The sequence below is a fragment of the Lissotriton helveticus genome, chromosome 12 (genome assembly GCF_964261635.1).
Source record: "Lissotriton helveticus chromosome 12, aLisHel1.1, whole genome shotgun sequence".
Classification (NCBI taxonomy): Eukaryota; Metazoa; Chordata; class Amphibia; order Caudata; family Salamandridae; genus Lissotriton; species Lissotriton helveticus.
In genome coordinates this window covers 846092009-846112343 of record NC_136073.1, presented here as the reverse complement: position 1 = coordinate 846112343, position 20335 = coordinate 846092009, and the positions used below count along the sequence as shown (strand labels likewise).

At 47.3% G+C, this 20335-nt stretch overlaps 1 protein-coding gene across 6 annotated transcripts in view; it reads right to left on the bottom strand.

Moving 5' to 3' along the window:
• The window catches only part of TCF3 (transcription factor 3), a 620473-nt gene that overhangs the window by 157806 nt on the left and 442332 nt on the right, over positions 1 to 20335 (bottom strand). For all 6 annotated transcript variants that reach the window (XM_078670855.1, XM_078670856.1, XM_078670859.1 and 3 more), the window contains exon 14: positions 9992 to 10065. In XM_078670855.1, the coding sequence (XP_078526981.1) occupies positions 9992 to 10065 (74 nt within the window). The remainder of the gene's footprint in view (positions 1 to 9991; positions 10066 to 20335) is intronic.

The window sequence follows — 20335 nt, the reverse complement described above, 5'->3', positions numbered from 1 at the left end:
AGCCACAGTTGGCGGAGAGAGCATGCCATTATCTGGAGAAGTCTCCAGTACACCAACTTCCTCAAATTTCCCAAACCAGTCCAAATAGTCTGCAGTCTCATCTTGGTAGTCCAAAGGGTCCATAGACCCTTCCCATTCCTCTCCTGAACCTAACGCATCATACAAGTGTTCAGGCGACAACATATAACCCCTGGGTGACATCGTTCCAACTCCATGTCATCAGGGATAAGGATGGGTCTGGCACCGCCAGTGGGCACTGGTGGCACCGACTTCGGGTACTACAACAGAGGAGGTTGCGATGACTCGACCGAGATCGACCCGGATCACTGAGGCCCCACCAGCACCGTGGCAGGAGCAGACCGCATTGAATCCTATGGGGTCCCTTTCTACCCCGTGGGGCCCAAGGGTTCGCCAGAGGGGTCGGTCCACTCAAATACTTGGTGTATGGCCTTGTAAAATTCTTTAATTTGAGCAAGGTTTGCTCGGACTCCTGGAAAGGCATGAAGTGGACTCTGGCTTCGGCTACACAGAATCGTGCCTAAAGCGTCGGTGCTCCTTACCTCTTTCGTCGACGGATGACAGTCGAGGGGAAGATGAAGTCCGCTTGAACTTCCTTGTGCCTCTTCCCCCGAGTGTCCCAAAGACCTTGAGTGGGACGAAGAGGACGTTTGGATCCGGGAGCGGTCACAAGACCTCCTCTTCTTCAATCGGGAGTGGGACCTCCATCGAGTCTCGCTGGATGGTGTCAACAGCCGGGCCCACAAGGAGCTACTTAAGTCGTTCCCGCAAGGCCTTCGAAGCCATTGCCCGGCAGTCCAAGCATGACTTTGTATTGTGGTCTCGCTCGAGACACCAGAAACAGACGAGGTGGGGGCCGGTAGCGACATCATGTGGTGGCAGGCACTGCACGGCTTGAACCCGTGAATCCTCAAAGACATCCTCGCACCCGATGGAGAGTGCAAGGGGTATTACTCAGCAAAAGTTTCCAGATCTAGCCAGACTCCTGGGAAAATCAAAGGTAAGGAATCTGCAGCTAAAAGTCTATCTGATGTTACTATGTTGTGTGCTCGGTCTGTGTTTAGGTATGCTAACGCAGAGTGTTGAGCATGGCCACTAGGTACAACTGAGTAGCGGTTGGTTGTAGATTAGACTCTTGTAGGTTGATGAGAAACCTAGTTGATATAACAAGTTTTTTTTTTGTGTGTGTTTTGTTTGCGAAGATTGAAGCCGTTTGCTTTGAGTAGCCAGTCATCTAGATATGGGAAGACGAACATTTTGTCTGTGCAGATGTGCTGCTATCACTCCTAGACATTTTGTGAATCCTCTTGGTGCAGTGGTAATCCCTAAGGGAAGAACTTTGAACTGATAATGTTACCCTTGAATGAGAAGTCGGAGGTATTTCTTGTGTGCAGGATGAATTGGTATATGGAAATAGGCGTCTTTTAGATCTAAAGTCACCATGAGGGCCCCTTTTTGTAATAATGGAATGATCTGTCAAAAACCGTATGGAAGAGTTTCGATATGATATAATGGTCTGAGATCGAGAATGGGCTACAGGGATCCATCTTTTGGGGGGATAAGTAAGTATAGTGAATATACTCCTGTTCCCTGAAATTGTTGTGGAACTGGTTCTATTGCTCCCTTTTCTAACAGAGTGGTTATTTCTTGTTGCAGAAGGAATTGATGTTGTGTAGATAGTTTGTGAGATGGGATGTTTGGAGGAGTTGTTATGAGCGGCAGACAATAACCATGTTGGATAATCTCCAAGACCCACTGGTCTGTTGTGATTGATTTTCAATTGTTGAGAAACTATTGAAGATTACCCCAGACAGGTGTTAGATGTTCTGGGGGATTGATAAGGAAGTCATTGCTTATTATTGGCATTTAAGGAACGGGTATGGCTTCCTCTGCCTCTTCTTTTAAAATTGTTTCCTCTATAAGAACCTCTGTAGAAGGTTCTAGATGTAGAGGTTTGTCCCTGATTAGGTTTTGTCCTGAGCCAGCGCTTGCGCTGTCTCAAGCAAGCCATTTAGTAATCATCCAAGCCCAACACTAGATGGCTGACTTATGCAAAGCATGTGCATCTACAGCACACATGCCTCGAACACTTCATTCCCATTGTAGAACTGCATAACTTGTGATGAATGTGCCCAGCACAATCTATCTCACTTGATAGCCAATTTACACTGGCTCCCGGTCAAACAGAGGATACGCTTTAAAGTTTTGTGCACAGTCTTAAAAACACTACATGCAGACTTTTTGAGCAAATACTTTTGGTGGTTCACCCCCCCCCCCCCCCCCCAGCTCCCTCAGGTCCTCTGCTGCCAAACTCACAATTGTCCCATCTTACAAACTTACGAATTGAGGGGGGTAGAGGCTTTGTTCCAGGAGCCGCAAAGGCGTGGAGCACCCTCTCATTTCACATTAAATCCCAACCTAACCTCCTGGCTTTCAGGAAAGAACTTAAAACCTGGCACTTTACTTGCACTTAATTTGTCCTGGAAATCTTTTATCCTCCTTCAGCTAGCGCCAAGACTCCCTTTTAGGGCATTCGTGCCCTTTAAAATTCTATTAAGAAAACATAACATTCCTATGTCAGTTATTTCTATATTATTTCCCGCTTCTAACTTCTTTATTTCTACCCTTCTAACTTCATTATTTCTCTCACCTCCCTGCCTAATATCCCAGCACACAAGCGGGCCCTCAAGTTCAGTGATGTATGACGTATTGTACGTGGGGCAGAGCAGCTGCGCCAATAATCGACCGGGTCAGTCGGCCTCCCCGTACTGTCGTGCAGCAAATTGTTTGGTAAGTAACTTCAGCTCCCTGTCTGCCTCATCTCTAAACTGAACCATCAAGGACAAACATCTGGCTTCTTTCTTACTCGAGGGGTTAAGTAATAGTTCCCTATCTAGTGTGGTAATATCCTTTTCAACTCGGAACAGCGAGGTGCGCATGTCCCTCAGCACGCCAACATGTTTCGCAACACAAACACCGCGAATATACGCTTTGAAACCTTCCCAAAGAACCGCCCAAGAGTCCACCATCCCCGTGTTGAGATCGAAATATTCCTCTACGGCTAGCCTGACTTCCTCAGTAAAGACTGGGTCCGATAATGCCCTCCCAGGAAACTGCCACTGTCGTTCATACCCTCCCAATCTGGGAACTTTTAATTTAACACTATCAATGCTAAGGCAATTCACCCCTAGTGCTGAACTTCTTTTAATCCCATTGTTCATGACGAGCTCAGCTCGTCATGAGCACACAAGCAGTGTACTGCATGACGAGCGGAGCTCGTCATGAGCATGGAAGGGGTTAAGCACTATTGGGGAGTGGTCTGACAGCGTGCGGGGGAGCATGAGCAGATCATCCACCCAACCAGCCACCCCAGGAGAAACAAGCCAGTAGTCAATTCTGGTCCATGTATTGTGAAACCCAGAATGATGGTTATAGTCAGGGAGATGCGGATGTAGTCTCTCCTCGATGTCAAGTAGGGAGAAGTGCGTGCATATGTCAATCAGGACCGGGCGTGATCTAGGTTTGGTATCAGGAAAAGAGGACGTGCTGTCCCTGATGGGATTCATCAATAAATTAAAGTTGCCTCCCATAACTAATAGGCCCGGTTCTAGCGTTAATAGGAGCACTTGCAGGTCTTGGAAAAAGGACGGGGAGTCAACGTTGGGCCCATAGATCCCCACTAACGTGAGTTTGTGTCCCATCAGTGTTCCAGTGACTATCAGGTAGCGTCCATCCGTGTCGGTCATGGTGTGCGATAAAGCAAATGGGACCCAATTGTGTATCAATATGGCAACCCCTCTTGAATATCTGCTGTAGTTAGAAAAGAACCGGTGTGTGCCCCAACCACTGGCCACCGAGAGGAGTCTGAGGAGGACAAATGCGTTTCCTGTAAAAAAGCGATATCGATAGTGCCTGTTGATATAATTAACGACAAGTTTGCATTTTTTAGTGTTGTTTAATCCACGAACATTCCATGAAAGTAAAGAAAGCAGGAAGCCCCGGGCTGAAGGCCTAACTTGGCCATACAAGAATTGATATCCGTAATAATTTGAATTGCATGCCGTCCCAACTCAATCTATATGCATTAGAAGCAATGTAACCATCCTCAATGTGAAATAACAAAACAAAACCCACCTGTCACCCACCACCCAACCTCTCGTCAACCCCTAAGAGGCAAACCCGATAAAACCCTGTGACGTAACATCGAAAAATATATGGCATTGACAGCATGAGTGAACAATAACCAATTCCGAACATCACCACTTAAGGCAAACATACAAAGGCATCCGCCATGGGGGCAGCAACGCCTAGACGGTCAGGCAAACTATTACACCAGATTTCGAATGAACACTGGAAGTTTACAAAACCATGTAGCCCAGCAAAAATGATAAGAAAAGCAAAAAATTGCAGCAATAGGTGATCAGCCAATCCCCGGGTCCGTGAACAGATCTGCACTGGCCTATGAATCGTTGTGCACTGGAGAAAGCGAGCCAGAAGCGATAAACGCACCCGACCCTTGATTCTTATAGTTCTGGCAAAACTCTTGCACCTCCGTGGGAGTTTCGAAGATGTGAAATCTGCCGGCCACGTCAACTTTTAAACGCGCTGGGTATAACATACCATACTTGAGGCCAAGGTTTCTCAGCGCAGCCTTGATGCCGTTGTATTTGCGTCTCGCCTCCTGCACCATGTGGGTGAAATCTGGGGAAAAATGGACAGGATACTGCCCTACCATTGAACCTCTCCCCTCTCGCGCGCCGCCTGCAGAGCAGCATCACGGTCTCGGAAGTTCATAAGCCTTGCGATGATGGGGCGTGGCGCAGGCCAGGTCGAGGACGGGGGCCCAAAGATCTATGAGCTCGCTCCACTACGAACCCTTGTGTGAAGACTTCTCTGCCGAATAGCTCCACGAGTAACTTTTCCACGAAGGTGTCCATGCGCCCAGTCGAGGTCGTCTCTGCCATGCCAAGGATGCGGATGTTCTTACGTCGGCTACGCGCCTCCAAGTAATCGTTTTTAATGGCCACCTCCTAGAGGATCTTTTCAACTCGCTCAAGCCTTTTCAGCGATTTCGACGCGCCGCTCTCTATGTCCGTGACCCTTGACTCCACCATGTCAAGGCGTCGATCATGAGCCTGCACCTTAGACCCCATGTCGGCCAATCTTTGCTCCAGAGTGTCGAATCGGCCGTCCAGGGATTTGAAACCGGCTCTCATCTCGCTCATCATGGTGGTCACCAGAGACGCGGCATCCTCCCGGTCAGCAGAACTACCATCGCCCGTGCCGGAGCCAGGGGGAACATCTGCAGCAGCACTGGAGGCTCTGTCAAAGCTGAGTTTGCGTTGATTTGGATCCCTCTTCCCCATGGTGTGTGAGGGGAGACGGCAGGCCGCAGCAGAAACGCACGAACGGCAATGGCCAAAAGCCCTGCGCACGCAGCAAGAAGTAGAGCCAGGAAGGTGGTTCCCCTAAAGACACTATCGGACAGTGTAGGAGAGTAGGGTCTGCAATCCTATGATCACCCAGATTTTTGCTTTTTGCTGCACTGGTTTACGACTTTCCCTGGCTGTGGGCCTGCTAATCAGACCCACAGCCTAGCTGTTCTCTCTATCCAAATTGTACTCAGGTACTGAATTGGCACTGGGCCCTCTCCAAGTCCCTGTACCCAGGGCTGAGGTGCACCCAGAAGTCTCCCAGGGGCTGAAGCATGTATTATGCCACCCCTGGATTGACTAACTAAAACTGACACAACTGGCTGCACGACAGCTGGGGCAAGGTGGTGTACTCACCCTTTGCTTTAGATATAGTATACCTATATCTAACCCTAAAAATGGACACACAGATCTCCTATCAGTCACTCCTATAGCAGGCCTTAACAATCCTGAAGGCAGAGTGCTGGGAATCGTGTGAGATGGTGCTCTAGCATGAGCTGAGCCTGTCTGCGGCTTTCGGGATCCATCCCTTAGCCGTTTCCATGATATCGCATACCATATACTCTTAAGTGCATTATAATCCTCGCGGTTATGTGCCAACTCTGGTATCGCTTTATCAAAACATGTCGAGTAAGGTGTCATACGAATTGGAATACTAACCCCTCGCCAATTCTGGCGACGGGGTTAGCATTCCACCCTTCTAGAGGGACACGACATGCCTGTAACCTATAACCCGGTTAAAAGTCAGACAGAGCCTTAGCATCCACAAAATGGATGCTGCCACCGAGACACAAGTCTGCCCTCCTGCTGCTGGGAGTCCTCCCAGAGCAGGAGATAAGGACAAAGGGTTTCCTGCCAGGGGCGGTGCCAGCACCGTCCCAGACAGGGTTTTGTGTATTGTAGGTAGGCAGGGCTTTAGAGGAAGGTGACTGCACGTGGCACCCCGGTGCTCACTGTGCATAGGCTGGCTGGAACCAGTTCCAGGGTCACTCCAGACCCTGTGCTGGGGAAAAGCCCGCCAAGGAAGTGGGTGTAACCACCCCCCTCCTGGTCCCACCCATAGGGCAGGACCTAGTCGCGTGCCAGCCCCTTTTTACAGGATAAAGGTAGAGACTGGCCCCCTTCCAAATCAGATCATCTTTGAATCCTGAAACTACTTTCTGCGAAAGGAACTCAAGACTTCTTCCTAAGATTTCTCCCTTGTGACTAAGGAGTAGTCACCCTGCATCCGCAGGCACCATCTAAGAACACTGCGGTCTGCTGTAAGTCCTTCCTCCGGAATCCGACTGCCCAGCTCGACGAGAACCGGCTTCCCTGGCACCTCTGACCTCTACCCACCTCTACAGCCCAGCTGAGAACCGTGGGTGCGACGAGACCTCAAGGGACCGGCCATCTGCAAGACTGCACGACTTCTTTCCAGCAAGCCCGCCGAGTAATCTACTGGTGAGTGCTTTGGGGTCCGAGAAGCCCCGACTCTGAGCAGCTCCAGCTCCGAAGTGCAGCCCCCCAGCATCTCCACGATCTGCGTGGGGCCCTTCTGCTTTCCGCTGCTCACCGCGTTGTTTGGCTACTAGCCCGTTGGCTTGTGGCCTCCCTGACGACGCCCGACGACATTTCTGCTGCTGGTCTGGTTGGTCCAGACTGGCCCTTGCCCCCTTCCCGAAGAGGAGCACCCTGGACCCTCCTGGTCCACTCAAGACGCCATTTTAAGTCCACCGCGTGGGCTTGAATTAGCCAAGGCTTGTTGCCCAATCCTGGGTAACTTCGACGCCAACGACTTCATCCTTCGTGGGACAGCTCGCACCTCCATCCTGGTCGCCGACAACGCCTCCTGGTCCGAGAGACTGCAGAGCCCAGCAGCGCCCACTCACCTGACTGCGGTGACTTCGCCCGGTGCCATCCTGGTGCCCACTTAATCACTGGCTAGTGATTCAAGAACTTGGTCCCCTCTGCTTTCAGGTTTCTTCTTCCTCGATCCAGGCTTGGATCCAACGAACTTTCCTTCACTGGTCGCCTGCCAGCAACTTCCTTCTTCCAGGCTCCTGGTCCGGCAACGAGATCCCCGACGTCTTTTCAGACCTATGCAGCTGCAGCCCCTGGGCTAGGTAACTTCGGCACTTCGGTGTCCCAGCATAGCCTCACTATCCTAGGGTCAGGATCCACTGTCGTTTTCTTCCTACCAGGTCGGGTTCGCCCGTGAACACTAACTTTGCCTTTACTAGCCTCCATAGACTTTGTCCCGCATCCCGCGTGAGAGTGCACACTCTGCACCCGAGTCCCCTAGGTCTCCTAGAAGTAATCTAACGATTCCCTAGTTAAGTCCTAGCGATTCCAAAGCCTATTAGAACTGTTACTTACCTGCTAGTAATTCGCATTCCACTTTTAGCGTATATGGTTTTTCGTGCCCCTCGGGCATTTGTGTAACGTGCTAACTTAAAAGTATTTTCGTAAGAGTTTTGTTGTGTGCTTAGCACCCTGTCCTCATAAAGAGTACAGGGTTGTTGTGATTCTAATAAATACATTGTTTATTTTCATAACACTTGTGTGGTGTCCTTTCACTGGGTGTTCAAGGGGTAATGTGATGGTAAAACAGCTGGCTTAACACGCCCTCTAGAGTCTTAGCCTTAGACTGCTCGTATCCATGCTACTAGGATAGCTGGTCTATAAGGTTGACTTACAACCAATCATCAATAAGGGTTGTTTGGACTGATATATAGTGATCACTAGAATAGTGAGCACTGCACATCAGGCCAACTTCTCACAGACAGTCAGAATCGGTGTCAGAGGCGATATTGGCCAGAGTAGGAGAAAAGAGCATCAGCGTTGAGGCCGGGGTTAAGTAACACCACAGTTTGTGCACAGGCTATCACTAGGCTAAAAGCCAGGTATGACACGATAACGCAGTGCCACGGGCCCAGGAGCGGTGTCAGGAACCGCATCCGCCCTAGAAATAACGCTATATTGCCACCTGGAGCATGGGCACACAACGTTATTATTCAATGCGTCTCTCCGTCGACAGACTCATCCACCAATGTCCAGGGCGGAGGGCCCAGGGAGAGCTGAAGCGCCGCAGAGGAGCACACCAACCAGCAGCGGCCCCGCATAAGCCAGACTCGCCTGCAAGACAGGCGCAGATGTAAACGTCCAGGGAGAAGGCAGCGCGGCTCTCGATCCCCTCCGCCGTACTCAGGCCTCACACCTCCTCCGAGCCTCGATCGAATGCCTCAAAAACTGCAACCCGGTTCCGCTGTAGGATGGAGAGTGAATGCAGGGCTCAGAAATTGGCTGTTACATGATTAATTGAACATTTGCGGGCCCGACCGGCGGAGCTTCAAGCAGAGGCAGCCAACTCGGTCGCCTCTGTGGCCACGCCCCCCAGCTGAAGCGCTTTTCATCAGGCAGTCCACACAGTACAATAAATGAGTGCAGGAGGGGGTTAGAGCGGTGTCTCCCTTTAATGTCTAATATTGGTAATCCACTCAAATATCCAGCAGACAGAGAAATTTAAAATACTGTGCATATGTAGCACCTCCGGCCACAGATCATTCAAACATCAGGCACAAGTAATAACAGGATAGAAGTCACAACAGCACAAGAACCATTGAGCGCACACATGAGATCAACTGTCAATGCCTTGGCAGAACCCATTTCCTATAAGTCAGCTCTCTTCAATTCAAGGATTATGGCTGCCATTTTGAGTTGCTAGACTCCAGGCTGCCAATCAAACTACTAGGTCGTCACCCTATATTAGGGCCTTTGCTCCTAGGCAGCCAATGGGCAGCACACTGTGTTAGACTGTCATAAAACCAACTAGGTGGTGGAAGAACAGGTGGGGCCTCCAGCTTGCCTGCAGCCCCAGTCGCTGCCAGGCATCCAAGGGCCTGCACTGCTGATGCCCACTCCAGTGAGGCTTGAGAGAGCCTCCATCCCTGGCCTGTTGATGTCCCACAAGCAGATTTCTTCAGGCAATTCGCAGAGGATAGAGTAATTTCTTAATCTTTTTTCCAGTTATTTGTTTTACAAGCGAAAAGTTGTCAACCTTTTATATTCATTGGAAACAAAACCAAATATTTGATTCAGAACAAATGAGAGAAACGGCTTGAATGAATGCAGCCTCAGCCTCCATTTTAAAGTAAAGACGAATCAGAATTATCAGAGCATTCAAAAATGGAAAATTAAAATAGTGGAATTGACTAGTTCATAAACACCACTTTCATTTTGAATCTATTTTCCTACCAGAAAAAAAAAATATGTAAAAATCAGCCATGAAAATAAAAAGTAATGGAAGAAAAACAGCACAATAATACAGTATAACGTAATATACAATCCTTACAGAGCCATACCAGTGTTGAAAGGTGTAGCAAAATGAGAAGATGGCGGGTACAGTCAAATCTTCAGACACACCCAAATATGGTAAACATGTTAACTGTGTGGACTGGCAGCAACATTTTAATGGCAGAGATCCTGTGATAGCTTCCAATATTTTACATAATTTAGTACACAATTTTGTTAAACATCCTACCTCACACCGATATACTTACTAAAGTATGGAGTGTCCCTTCATAGTTTGGTGATAAGGCCCCTTGACTACTTGTTCTGGGCCACTGTGAGGAGCCTACAGGAAAAGTAAATAATATAAAAGGCATTCAATTCCCAAGAAAAAAACCAAAAATGGCAATACTGTTTGAAGAGAATGGTAAACTTTACTTCCCTGTAACAATCTGTTTGCAGCTTTTAGCGCGGTTTCGTGCATGCAACACAAGTTGTGTTTTTCTTAGAAATATAATTTCGGTTTCAAGGTGACTGGGTATCCAATCCCCCGAAACCTACAATGCACCATGACAGTCTCCAGCTTAGATTTTGTTTTTCCTCTATGGCTGAGATAAAGCAGTCTGATGCGAAGCATGACAGTGTATGTATACGGTGCAGTGTGACCATGTGCTTGAAAGTAATTACGGTTTCAAAAGCCATACTGTACGCTTGCTTAAGGAAGTGGGAGAAAGCATCCGATTTCACAGCACTAAAAGTTGCAAACTGATTGCTACGCCGGAGTAACATTTTCCATTTCCAGCATACGTTGCTATAAATCACATGCTCTGCATAGACTGAAAAGCTGTGCCCTTCTCCATAAAGCAATGGCTTGCAAGCGGGAGGCGCCAAGAACAGAGTTTTTAGAGCTCTTTTCCAGACCTGCTTCTTTGGCAGGCATGAATATCCACACATTGTTTTGGGAAATGAGGGTAGGAGGCCATGATGCATCACTACATATATCTGTAAGTGGGCTTCTGCCAAGGAATGCCTTAGAGGCTTCTTTTTGCGAAAGGAATGTGCCCCAAGCACAGCATGTAATCTAAGTTTGGCTTAACAGGCTTTGATACATTTTAACTGTCTATCTAGCAATGTCCAAATTGGAAATAGGTTTCCCCAAATGGAACTTGCCAAAAGCTACAAAGAGTTGTGCAGACCTTCTATAAGTGTTGGTCCTCCATTGCATTACATGAGGGCTCTTTTAATATCTTAAGTGTGTAAAGTCCTTTCCGCAGCTGTCTAGGGTTGGGGTAAAAATAATTGGCAAGTCAATGGTTTGATTGACATGGAACAGGGAGACTATCTTAGGCATAAAGGAAAATGCTACTTACCAGTATGCATCTGTTCTTGGCATGTAGAGCTGCAGAGTTACACACTGTTGCATAGATCGCCATCTAGTGTTGGGCCCGGATGTTTGCACTTGTTTTTGTCCTGAAAAGTCTTTGGCAGTCACAAGATAGGTGACTCCTCCTTTGGATCATATTGCGCATGGGCATCGGCTCCATCCATAGATTATTTTTCGCCAGCAAGGAAATGGAGCTTTGTAAGAAACAGGAAGTATACCCATGTAAGCTGTATCGAATTAAGATAATACTGGAACAGATAAAGGTAGCCGAGGAGGCGGGTGGGCGTGTGTAACTCTGCAGCTCTACATGCCAATAACAGATGCATACTGGTAAGTAGCATTTTCCGTTCAAGGCATATGAGCTGCAGAGTACACACTGTTGCATAGATTATACAGCACTGCCCCCTCCTAGCGGCGACCACCAGTATCCGTTGTAGTAGTTTGAAATAGTGTTTTGAGTACAGCCTGGCCCACAGTAGCTTGTTGTTTAGTTTGCACATTTACACAATAGTGTTTTGTGAATGTCTGCGGTGTAGACCATGTAGCTGCTTTGCAGATATCATCCAAGGGAATGTTCCCTAAAAATGTGATTGAAGCCCCTATCTTTCTTGTAGAATGGGCTTTAGGAGGAACAGATAACGTATGTTTAGCTTTGTGGTAGCAAATCTGTTTGCATTTGACAATCCACCTAGCTATGCCAGATTTTGATATGGGGTTACCTTTGTGTGGTGGTGAGAAAGACACACAAAGTTGTTTGGTTTTACAAAAGGGTTGTGTTCTCTCAATGTAGTAATGCAATGATCTTTTGACATCTAAGGTATACGGGCAGTTCCACAGATTAAGATGGCAGGGAGAAATAACTTTAGGAAGGAATTTAGGATTAGATCGGAGAACAACTTTACTATGATGCATCTGCAGAAAAGGTTCCTGAATGGTTAGTGCTTGTAGTTCACTAACTTCGTAGAGAAGTAATAGCTACTAGGAAAGCGACTTTCCATGTTAAGAATTGTAGCTCACTTTTATGTAAAGGTTCAAAGGGAGGTCCCATTAGCCGTGTGAGAACAATGTTTAAATTCCACATAGGTGAAGGTGGTGCTCTGGGAGGGATTGATCTTTTGAGGCCTTCCATAAAGGCTTTTAAGGCAGGTACTCTGAAAAGTGATAGATGCTGTTTATTTTGTAGATATGCTGCCATGGCAGCAAGATGCAGTCTACTAGGCGTGTAGGCTAAGTTAAATCTTTAGAGGTGTAGTAAGTAGCCTATGATGTGTCGCATAGACACACCTAGGGGATTGATGTTGTTATGACAATATATTACAAAACGATTCCACTTGGCTGCATAGCATGCCCTAGAGGTGGGACGCCTAGCTTCTTTAATGACGTTCATACAGTCAGGGGAAGGTTAAGGTAACCGAATTCTAGGACCTCAGGAGCCAAATCGCAGGGTTGAGCTGAGCTGTGCCCGGGTGTCTGATCTCTCCATGGTTCTGGGTTAAGAGGCGTGGAGCTAGGTATAGTTTTTGGTGCGGTACTACGGAAAGTTGTAGAAATGTGGTGTGCCACGGTTGTCTGGTCCAAGTTGGAGCAACTAGAATGAGAGTTAGGGAATGTTGCTGTAGTTTGCGCACCACTAGTGGAATGAGTGGAAGAGGTGGAAAAGTGTACGCAAATCTGCCTGACCAATTCATCCATATCGCATTGCCTTTGGACAGTGGGTGTGGATATCTGGCGGCGAAGCTTGGGCATTTGGCATTTTCGTGGGTGGCGAAGAGGTCTATCTGAGGTTGTCCCCACATCTGAAAGAAAGGTTGAAGAACTTGTGGATGAAGTTCCCACTCGTGGATCTGTTGTGTCTGACAGTTTAACAGATCGGCTATGGTGTTTTGTACCCCTGGAACATGTTGGGCTAAAAGGAAGATGTTCTGAGGTATAGCCCACCTCCATACGTTCTGTGCTAGCTGAGGTTTGCAGAGAGTGTGTCCCATCTTGTTTCTGTATGTAGTACATGGCTGTCATGTTGTGCGTGCGGACTAAGACAGTCTTGCCTGATATTTGCTTTTGGAATGCTTTTAAGGCTAGGAATATGTAACTCCAGGTGGTTGATGTGGAGTAGCTTTTGTTGTGGTGTCCACCTGCCCTGCATGGTGTGTTGCAGTAGGTGAGCTCCCCAGCCGGAGAGCGATGCGTCTGCTGTCATGTCTATCTGAGGAACTGGCTCTAGGAACGGTCGCCCTTTGGAAAAGTTTTTGGGTGTTCCACCACTGCAGAGAGCGGTGAGTACGACCGTCCACCAACACTAGATCTGTTAACTGACCTTGAGCCTGGTTCCATTGGCGTGCTAAGCACTCTTGAAGGGGACGCATCTGTGAAGTCTTGCATGAGGCACTATGAATATGCAAGAGGCAATCATGCCTATGAGTTGCATGAACACTCGAGCTGGAAGAGAGTGTTCCGGTTGAAATTTTGTTAGAAGAGCTTGCATGTTTGCTATTCTGATAGGAGAAAGACAAGTTAGCGCTTTTGAGGTGTTTACTGTGGCACCGAGGTATTGTTGTATTTGCGACGGTTGCAGATGGGACTTGGTATGGTTTACTGTGAACCCCAGGTTGTGGAGTAATTGGATAGTGGCGTGAGTGTGTTGTACACACCAGCTGTGTGAGCTGGTTTTTATGAGCCAGTCGTCGAGATATGGGAAGACGTGAATGTGCGGTATTCTTAAGTGAGCTGCCACCACCGCTAGGCACTTGGTAAACACTTGTGGTGCTGTTGTGACTCCGAATGGGAGTACTTTGAATTGATAGTGCTGACCGTCCACTACAAATCTGAGATACTTCCTGTGAGCGGTGTGAATGGGAATGTGGAAATAGGCGTCCTTGAGATCTAGGTTATCAAGGAAGTCGTTTTGTGAAAGAAGAGGAAGGACCTGCTGGAGTGTGACCATGTGGTAGTGGTCTGATTGGATGTATAGGTTTAGGTGTCTGAGGTCTAAAATAGGCCTTAGAGAGCTGTCCTTTTTTGGGATAAGAAAGTACAGGGAGTAAACTCTCTTGTTTTGTTGGTGCAGGGGAACCGGTTCTATTGCACTTTTTTTAAGAGGGATATTACCTCCTGCTTTAGCAGTAACAAATGTTCTTGTGACATTGGACGCTGTTTGGGTGGTATGTTTGGGGGGGGGGGTAGATGTTAGTTCGAGACAGTAACCAGATTGAATTATTTCTCGCACCCACCTGTCTGATGTGATGTTGGTCCAGATAGGAAGGAATTGTTCCAGTCTTCCCCCGACTGGAGTGGAATGGTGTGGGGGAAGTAGAGGGAAGTCATTGGGTAGGGGTGGAGGCAGAACGGGAGGAGTTAGTTTTGCCTCTGCCTTTGTTGTTGTTACTCCTGTAACCACCTCTTTGGTAGACTCTAGTGAAGGTGGATTGGGTAGGGGTTTTGTAAGAAGTTCAGGGGCTATCTGAGGAGTAGCCTCTGGTGGTGCTTCTGTATGATGAGCGACTGCAAGGCTCCCATAGATTTAGCTGGGTCGGTATCCTCCCTCATTTTTTCAAAGGATACGTCCACATTAGGGCCAAATAGGTGTTCCTCGTCGAATGGTTGATTGAGAATGGAACTCTGGACTTCAGGTTTGAAACCTGAAATGCGTAGCCAGGCATGCCTACGCAAAAGGACACTGGTGTTAATTGCCCTTGAAGCAGTATCTGAAGCATCTAGGGTACAACGGATGGAGGTATTGGTGATAGTTTTACTTTCTTGTAGGAGTTCATTGGCCCTATTTTTATACTTGACTGGGAGATGCTGCATTATGAATTCCAGCTCATCATAATGTGCCCTGTCGTACCTTGCTAACATTGCCTGAGTATTGGCAATGCGCCATATGTTTGCTGCCTGTAAAGCAGTTTGTTTGCCAGAGGCGTCTAGGAGTTTAAACTCCTTATCTGGTGGGGGTGGGGGGAGGGGCTTTACCTGATGTTTGGGAATTGTCCCTTTTTAGCACATTGGAGACTACAAGGGAGTATAGTGGTGCAGGGCCTGTAATGTAGACTGGGTCTGTAGGAGCAGCCTTATACTTTTTCTCGATCCGGGGGTTAAGGACTCGAGCCCTGACAGGATCGTTAAATACCTCTGGTGCATGCTTGATGACCCCCTTAAGCATGAGTAGAATTGAGGTGGACCTTTGTGTGGTGTCAAAAGTGTCCATGAGAAAATCTTCCTCTACGGGGTCTATGTGTAGGTCAACCCCATGGTATTGGGAAGCTCTATGGATGAGTTGGTTAAAGCCCATAATGTCCTCGGGGGGGGGGGGGGGGGGGGAGAGGCCTGGAGGGGTATGTGTCATCCTGTGGAACGTTGGGGACATCTGGGGTACTATAATCATCCCAAGGGTCAGGGGAGTCAGGAGGACCAAGATCCCCTAGTGGTTCATTGTCCATACCTCCCCCTTGATCATCAGAGATGTTATCCATATCATCATCATCTTCTACTGGAGATGGGGATGGTGTAGGAGCGTGATGTGGTGGTGGAGGAGGAGAAGGGATCCTTTATGGAGAGGTTGTAATGTCTCTTTTTAGGAGGAGGAGCCAGTGCAGGCGCATCTAGTGGTCATTTCTTGGAGCTAAGAGTTAAGTGACCAGTTTTGGGATCCTTCACATGAGTTTTTTGGGTAGGATCTGGTCAAAATAGTTCTTCTGTAGAAGGTAGATCCTTCGGTGCCGAGGTCTTCTGTTCCGTAGGCTTTTTCCGCACCGGCTTGGCAGCAGTTCTAGGTTCTTTTGGCTTCTAACCGTGACCTTTTGCAGTGTCTTTTGCAATGTCTTTGGAATGGAACGTGTTGTTTTCTCGGTTCCAAGGCCTTTTTTGGCTCCGAGGCATGGGAGTCGGGCCCTTTGGTGGTAGTTTTTTGGTCGGCTCCGAGTGTGTTCTCGGTGTCGAGGAGTCTGTGCCAGTCTTCGGCGCTGAGTGCTTGGATGTCGAAGCTGCGGTCTGCATGGATTAGGAAGAGTATGGTTTCTTTTTCGGTGCTGGTAGGTGTGTGTCGGTACCGGGGGTAGGCTGACAAAAGCCTGAGTCACCTGGAGGCTTAATAGGCTTCTTTACCGGGCCCGAAGGTCGAGCATGGGACGCAGTCTCTCGGTGTGCACCTGGGCCCGAAGGTGTGACCGAAGCCTTTTTCTATGGGGTCGAGGAAGGGTCGGTCGACATGTGTACTTACGACCCGCTGTGCCGGAGTGATGTCCTCGGCTTCGGAGCCGATGACTATGCCTTGTTCGACCCCCTCCTTTTTCTGGCACGTCGACGCTATCTTGGAAGATGTTGTCGGGGATCGAAGATGACAAGCGAGCCATGGTCCTTCGAGCTCGTCGGTCCTGAATGGTCTTTTTGGAGCAGAAGGAGGCACAAGCTGCACAGTCTCTGGCCTCGTGATCCGGTGAGAAGCAAAGATTGCACACCTCTTGGAGATCGGTATGGGGAAACTCCGACCCACATCGAGGACACTTCTTGAATGGTGTCCTTTCCATGAGCCAGAAGATAAGTCCAAGGTAGGCCAGAAGGCCTTCGTCGATGACCGGAATCAAAGACTTCGAAGTTGTTGAAAATCGCGTAGATTGTGGAACGCGTACGAGACAATACCGTTGAAACGGGTGAATGATTGCGTGCCGAAAGTAGAATCGATTCCAAACCGGAGCGCAGGAAACACAACCGAGACCGATGGCGGACAAAAACAATCTAAGGATGGAGCCGATGCCGATGCGCAATATGTTCCAAAGGAGGAGTCCCCTATCTCATGACTTCCAAAGACTTTTCAGGGAAAAAACAAGTGCAAACATCGGGCCCCACCACTAGATGGCGATCTATGCAACAGTGTGTAATCTGCAGCTCATATGCCTCGAACATAAGGGTTTATTCTAAGGATGACCCTAACTGTGCACTTGCATAAATGGCTCCTCTTTTGTTAAAGGTTGCAGTTCCTTACCATTTGAAAGGAACTGGATTGTGAAGGAAACTATCCATGAAAGTAACAGCTCAAATTACAGCACCATGAACCAGGTAAGAATAATGCTGAAGTTCTATAAGGGTACTGTTGGCTGGCATACTAGGGTAGGATTACTCTTTTAAACTGTTCCAGAAAGTCCTTATAGAAATGTACACTAATACTGCCTTCTGAAGGTATAATTAATAGAGTACAATTTCTTGCGCCAAAATATTTTTCTATCTTTCCAAAGGCTGCTTGTGAAGACTAGTACACTAGATGACAAAACTTTTCCATTTGGCTGCATAACAAGCTCTCATAAGGGACTTTATGCCTCCTCAAGTATTTGCATGGACACTCCTGGAAACTTAAAGACAGCAAACCCTATGCTTCAGACGCAAAATCCCAGGTTTCAATGCTTTGTAGCGGACTCTGTTGTAGGAGTAAGTTTGTGCATAGATGTTACTTGGAGATGTATGGACAACCCCAGAATTAAGGAGTATCATGGCTGTCTTGCCCAGGTGGGAACTACGAGGATGAAACTTGTGGGCTCTTGCTCTATCTTCCTTACTACAGACATCATCAGTGGTAGTACATGAAAGGGGTTTGTAAAAAGCCCTAGCAGTTTGATCAAATGTTGCCTTACCTCTGAACTATTGCATTCTGCATCCTCACAAGTAGTGAACAGGTCGACTATCTGGCTTCCCCCAGAGGTTAACGTATCGTTGAAGTACCCAAGCATTGATCTCACATTCGTGTGGCTGCAGAGTAGTTCTGCAAAGTTGGTTAACTGATTGAAGAGCTTACTGAACCACCGTTCATTCCAAGAGATTGTAGTGAAAACTGTTGCTCAGATCATTTTACCTGGACTGATACGTGGTCAAAATGCACTCACCCACCCATGGTGATGGTCAATTGCAAGTGCTGGTTGAGAAGAGACCTGCCCAGCAACACCTGCTTTCTGTTCCACCTCCGGAGTTTGTGCTGAGCTCTGGGCTCCTCCAACACTAGATCCTCAAAAATGCCCAGTCACTTGTGACCACATTGCCTGTCCAGACCATCTTTTACTGTGCACATGAGTAGGCATTTGCACCTACTGCAATACAAGACTCCATTACTAAGCGTCTCAGGATCATCTTCACTGTCACAGGATGCAACGTCTGATAAAGAGGAAGCTGCCTTTGCAATGTCAGTCTTTTGTTTTTGGAGTAGGCTTACCCATTACTGTGTTCAGTAGGGTTTCCAGGAAGGGAGAGAGGTATGACTTTTTGGCATTGACTGTGAAGTCTAATCAGTGGAGAAGGGACACTGCTTGTTCAGACTGAGTAAGAAATTGATGTCGACTTTTGCTCCTTGTCAGCCAGTCATCCAGATATGGAAAGACACGAATCAAATTGCAGCAAAGGTGCATTGCAGCCACTGCCTAACTTTTGGTAAACATCCACTGGGCTGTTGTGAGCTCAAATGGTAGTACTTTGAATTGGTGTTATTTGCCTCTTATCATGAACCTGGGATAATGGTGTAGATAGGGTGGATTGAGATGTAGATTAGGTATCCTTGCAATATAGGGTTGTAAAGTAGTCCAAACCAAAAAGAAGCAGAATGAAATCTTGGAGACGTCACCTTGAAGTGCTCAGAGTTGGATGAATGGATGGGTTATTGGCCAGAGATAAGAGTATCTGCCTCAGTGTACCTTTTTTGTCTGCAATGAGAAAGCACCATGAGTAAACATCTTTTCCATGCTGTTGTGATGGAAAACGCTCTATCCCTTTTGAAGGAATTCCTTCACTTCCTCTCACAGCACCCTTTGATACTTTTGGCTGATGGTGTGCTGGAATATTGGGTGGTATGGTATGAACTCCAGGCAGTAGTCGTGGACGACAATGCAAAGTACAGACTTGTTTGCAGTTCTTTCTTTCCACTGGGAAAGATGGATAAGCTTCTTACCTGTAATCCTAGTTGCCTTCCAGGGGAATACTCAAAGTCATAAGCACAGAATAGTGCTGCCCACGCGCAGGGGCCCCCGGAGCAGCAATAAAATACAATATGTATGTATGTATGTATGTATGTTTAAATCTCAAAAAACGATGTAGTATCCTATCCTACAAACAAACTACATATACATACACACACAACAAAGAAATAGAGGCTAAAAATGCTTACATTGCATTGAATCTTTCAATTAAAATGAACTATATACGAACATTTTTGCAATACCGAAAATAAAAAATTTACAGTGTAAAACAGTCTTTGCTTGAAAGGCAAAAGGCAAGGGAATGAAAGGCACTGTTAGCCAATATTCTACATTAAAATCATAACAGAGAAAACAGACACTGTGCCTTAAGATTTCCGAGACCTCCTAAATACCAGTTTCCCCACAGGTGACGGTCAGGTCTTTTTTTTACAGTGACAATAGCATTCAGAGGAAAAACCATATCACAGCTGATGTGTTAAATATCGTCCACAGAGGAGGGAGGGTTGCTTATGACTGATGAAGAGAACCAGGAGTACCGGTAAGTAACTTATCCTTCTCTTCCAGGGAATGTTCACCAATAGCCATAAGCATTGAATAATCTCATTACTCTGCGGATGAATACAAGACTGTTTCTAGCAGCTAATTATCAACCAAACAGATTTGTAAGTGAAGCCTCCCGTACATCTGCTTGAGTGTCTGAGTCCAGGAAATAATGGCGAGCGAAGGAATGCAGTGATTGCCAAGTTGCAGCCTTGCAGATCCCTGCAATGGGTACATATCTGAGCAGAGCAGCAGTAACTTCCTTACTCCTAGTAGAGTGGGCTCTAGGTCAACAAGGGAGGCTTTTGTTGGCTAACTGGTAAGTGAGAAATATGCAAGAAACTATCCAACTAGAGATAAGATTGCTGTGGAGGAAGCCAAACCAGTGAGCATTTAGCCATAGTTACTGAACAAGTGGTCAGAATATCTGATCTCCTTGGTTTTGTCAAGGTAAAACTTAAGAAGCATTTTCAAATCTAATGAGTGCAAAGCCCTTTCTTGTGGTGTGGAAGGGTTGGGAAAAAACATTGGGAGAGTGATGGTCTGACTGATATGAAAATCAGAAACGGTCTTAGGCCAAAAACTAGGATGTGTTCTCATGACCACCCTGTTTGAATGAAAAACCAAATAACGTTCTACTGCGCAAGGAGCATGGATTACGCGGCGTCTGCGAGCTGAAGTGATCGCTACTAGGAAAGCGGTCTTCCAGGTAAGGTGTTATAAAGACGCTTTGTGTATGGGTTCAA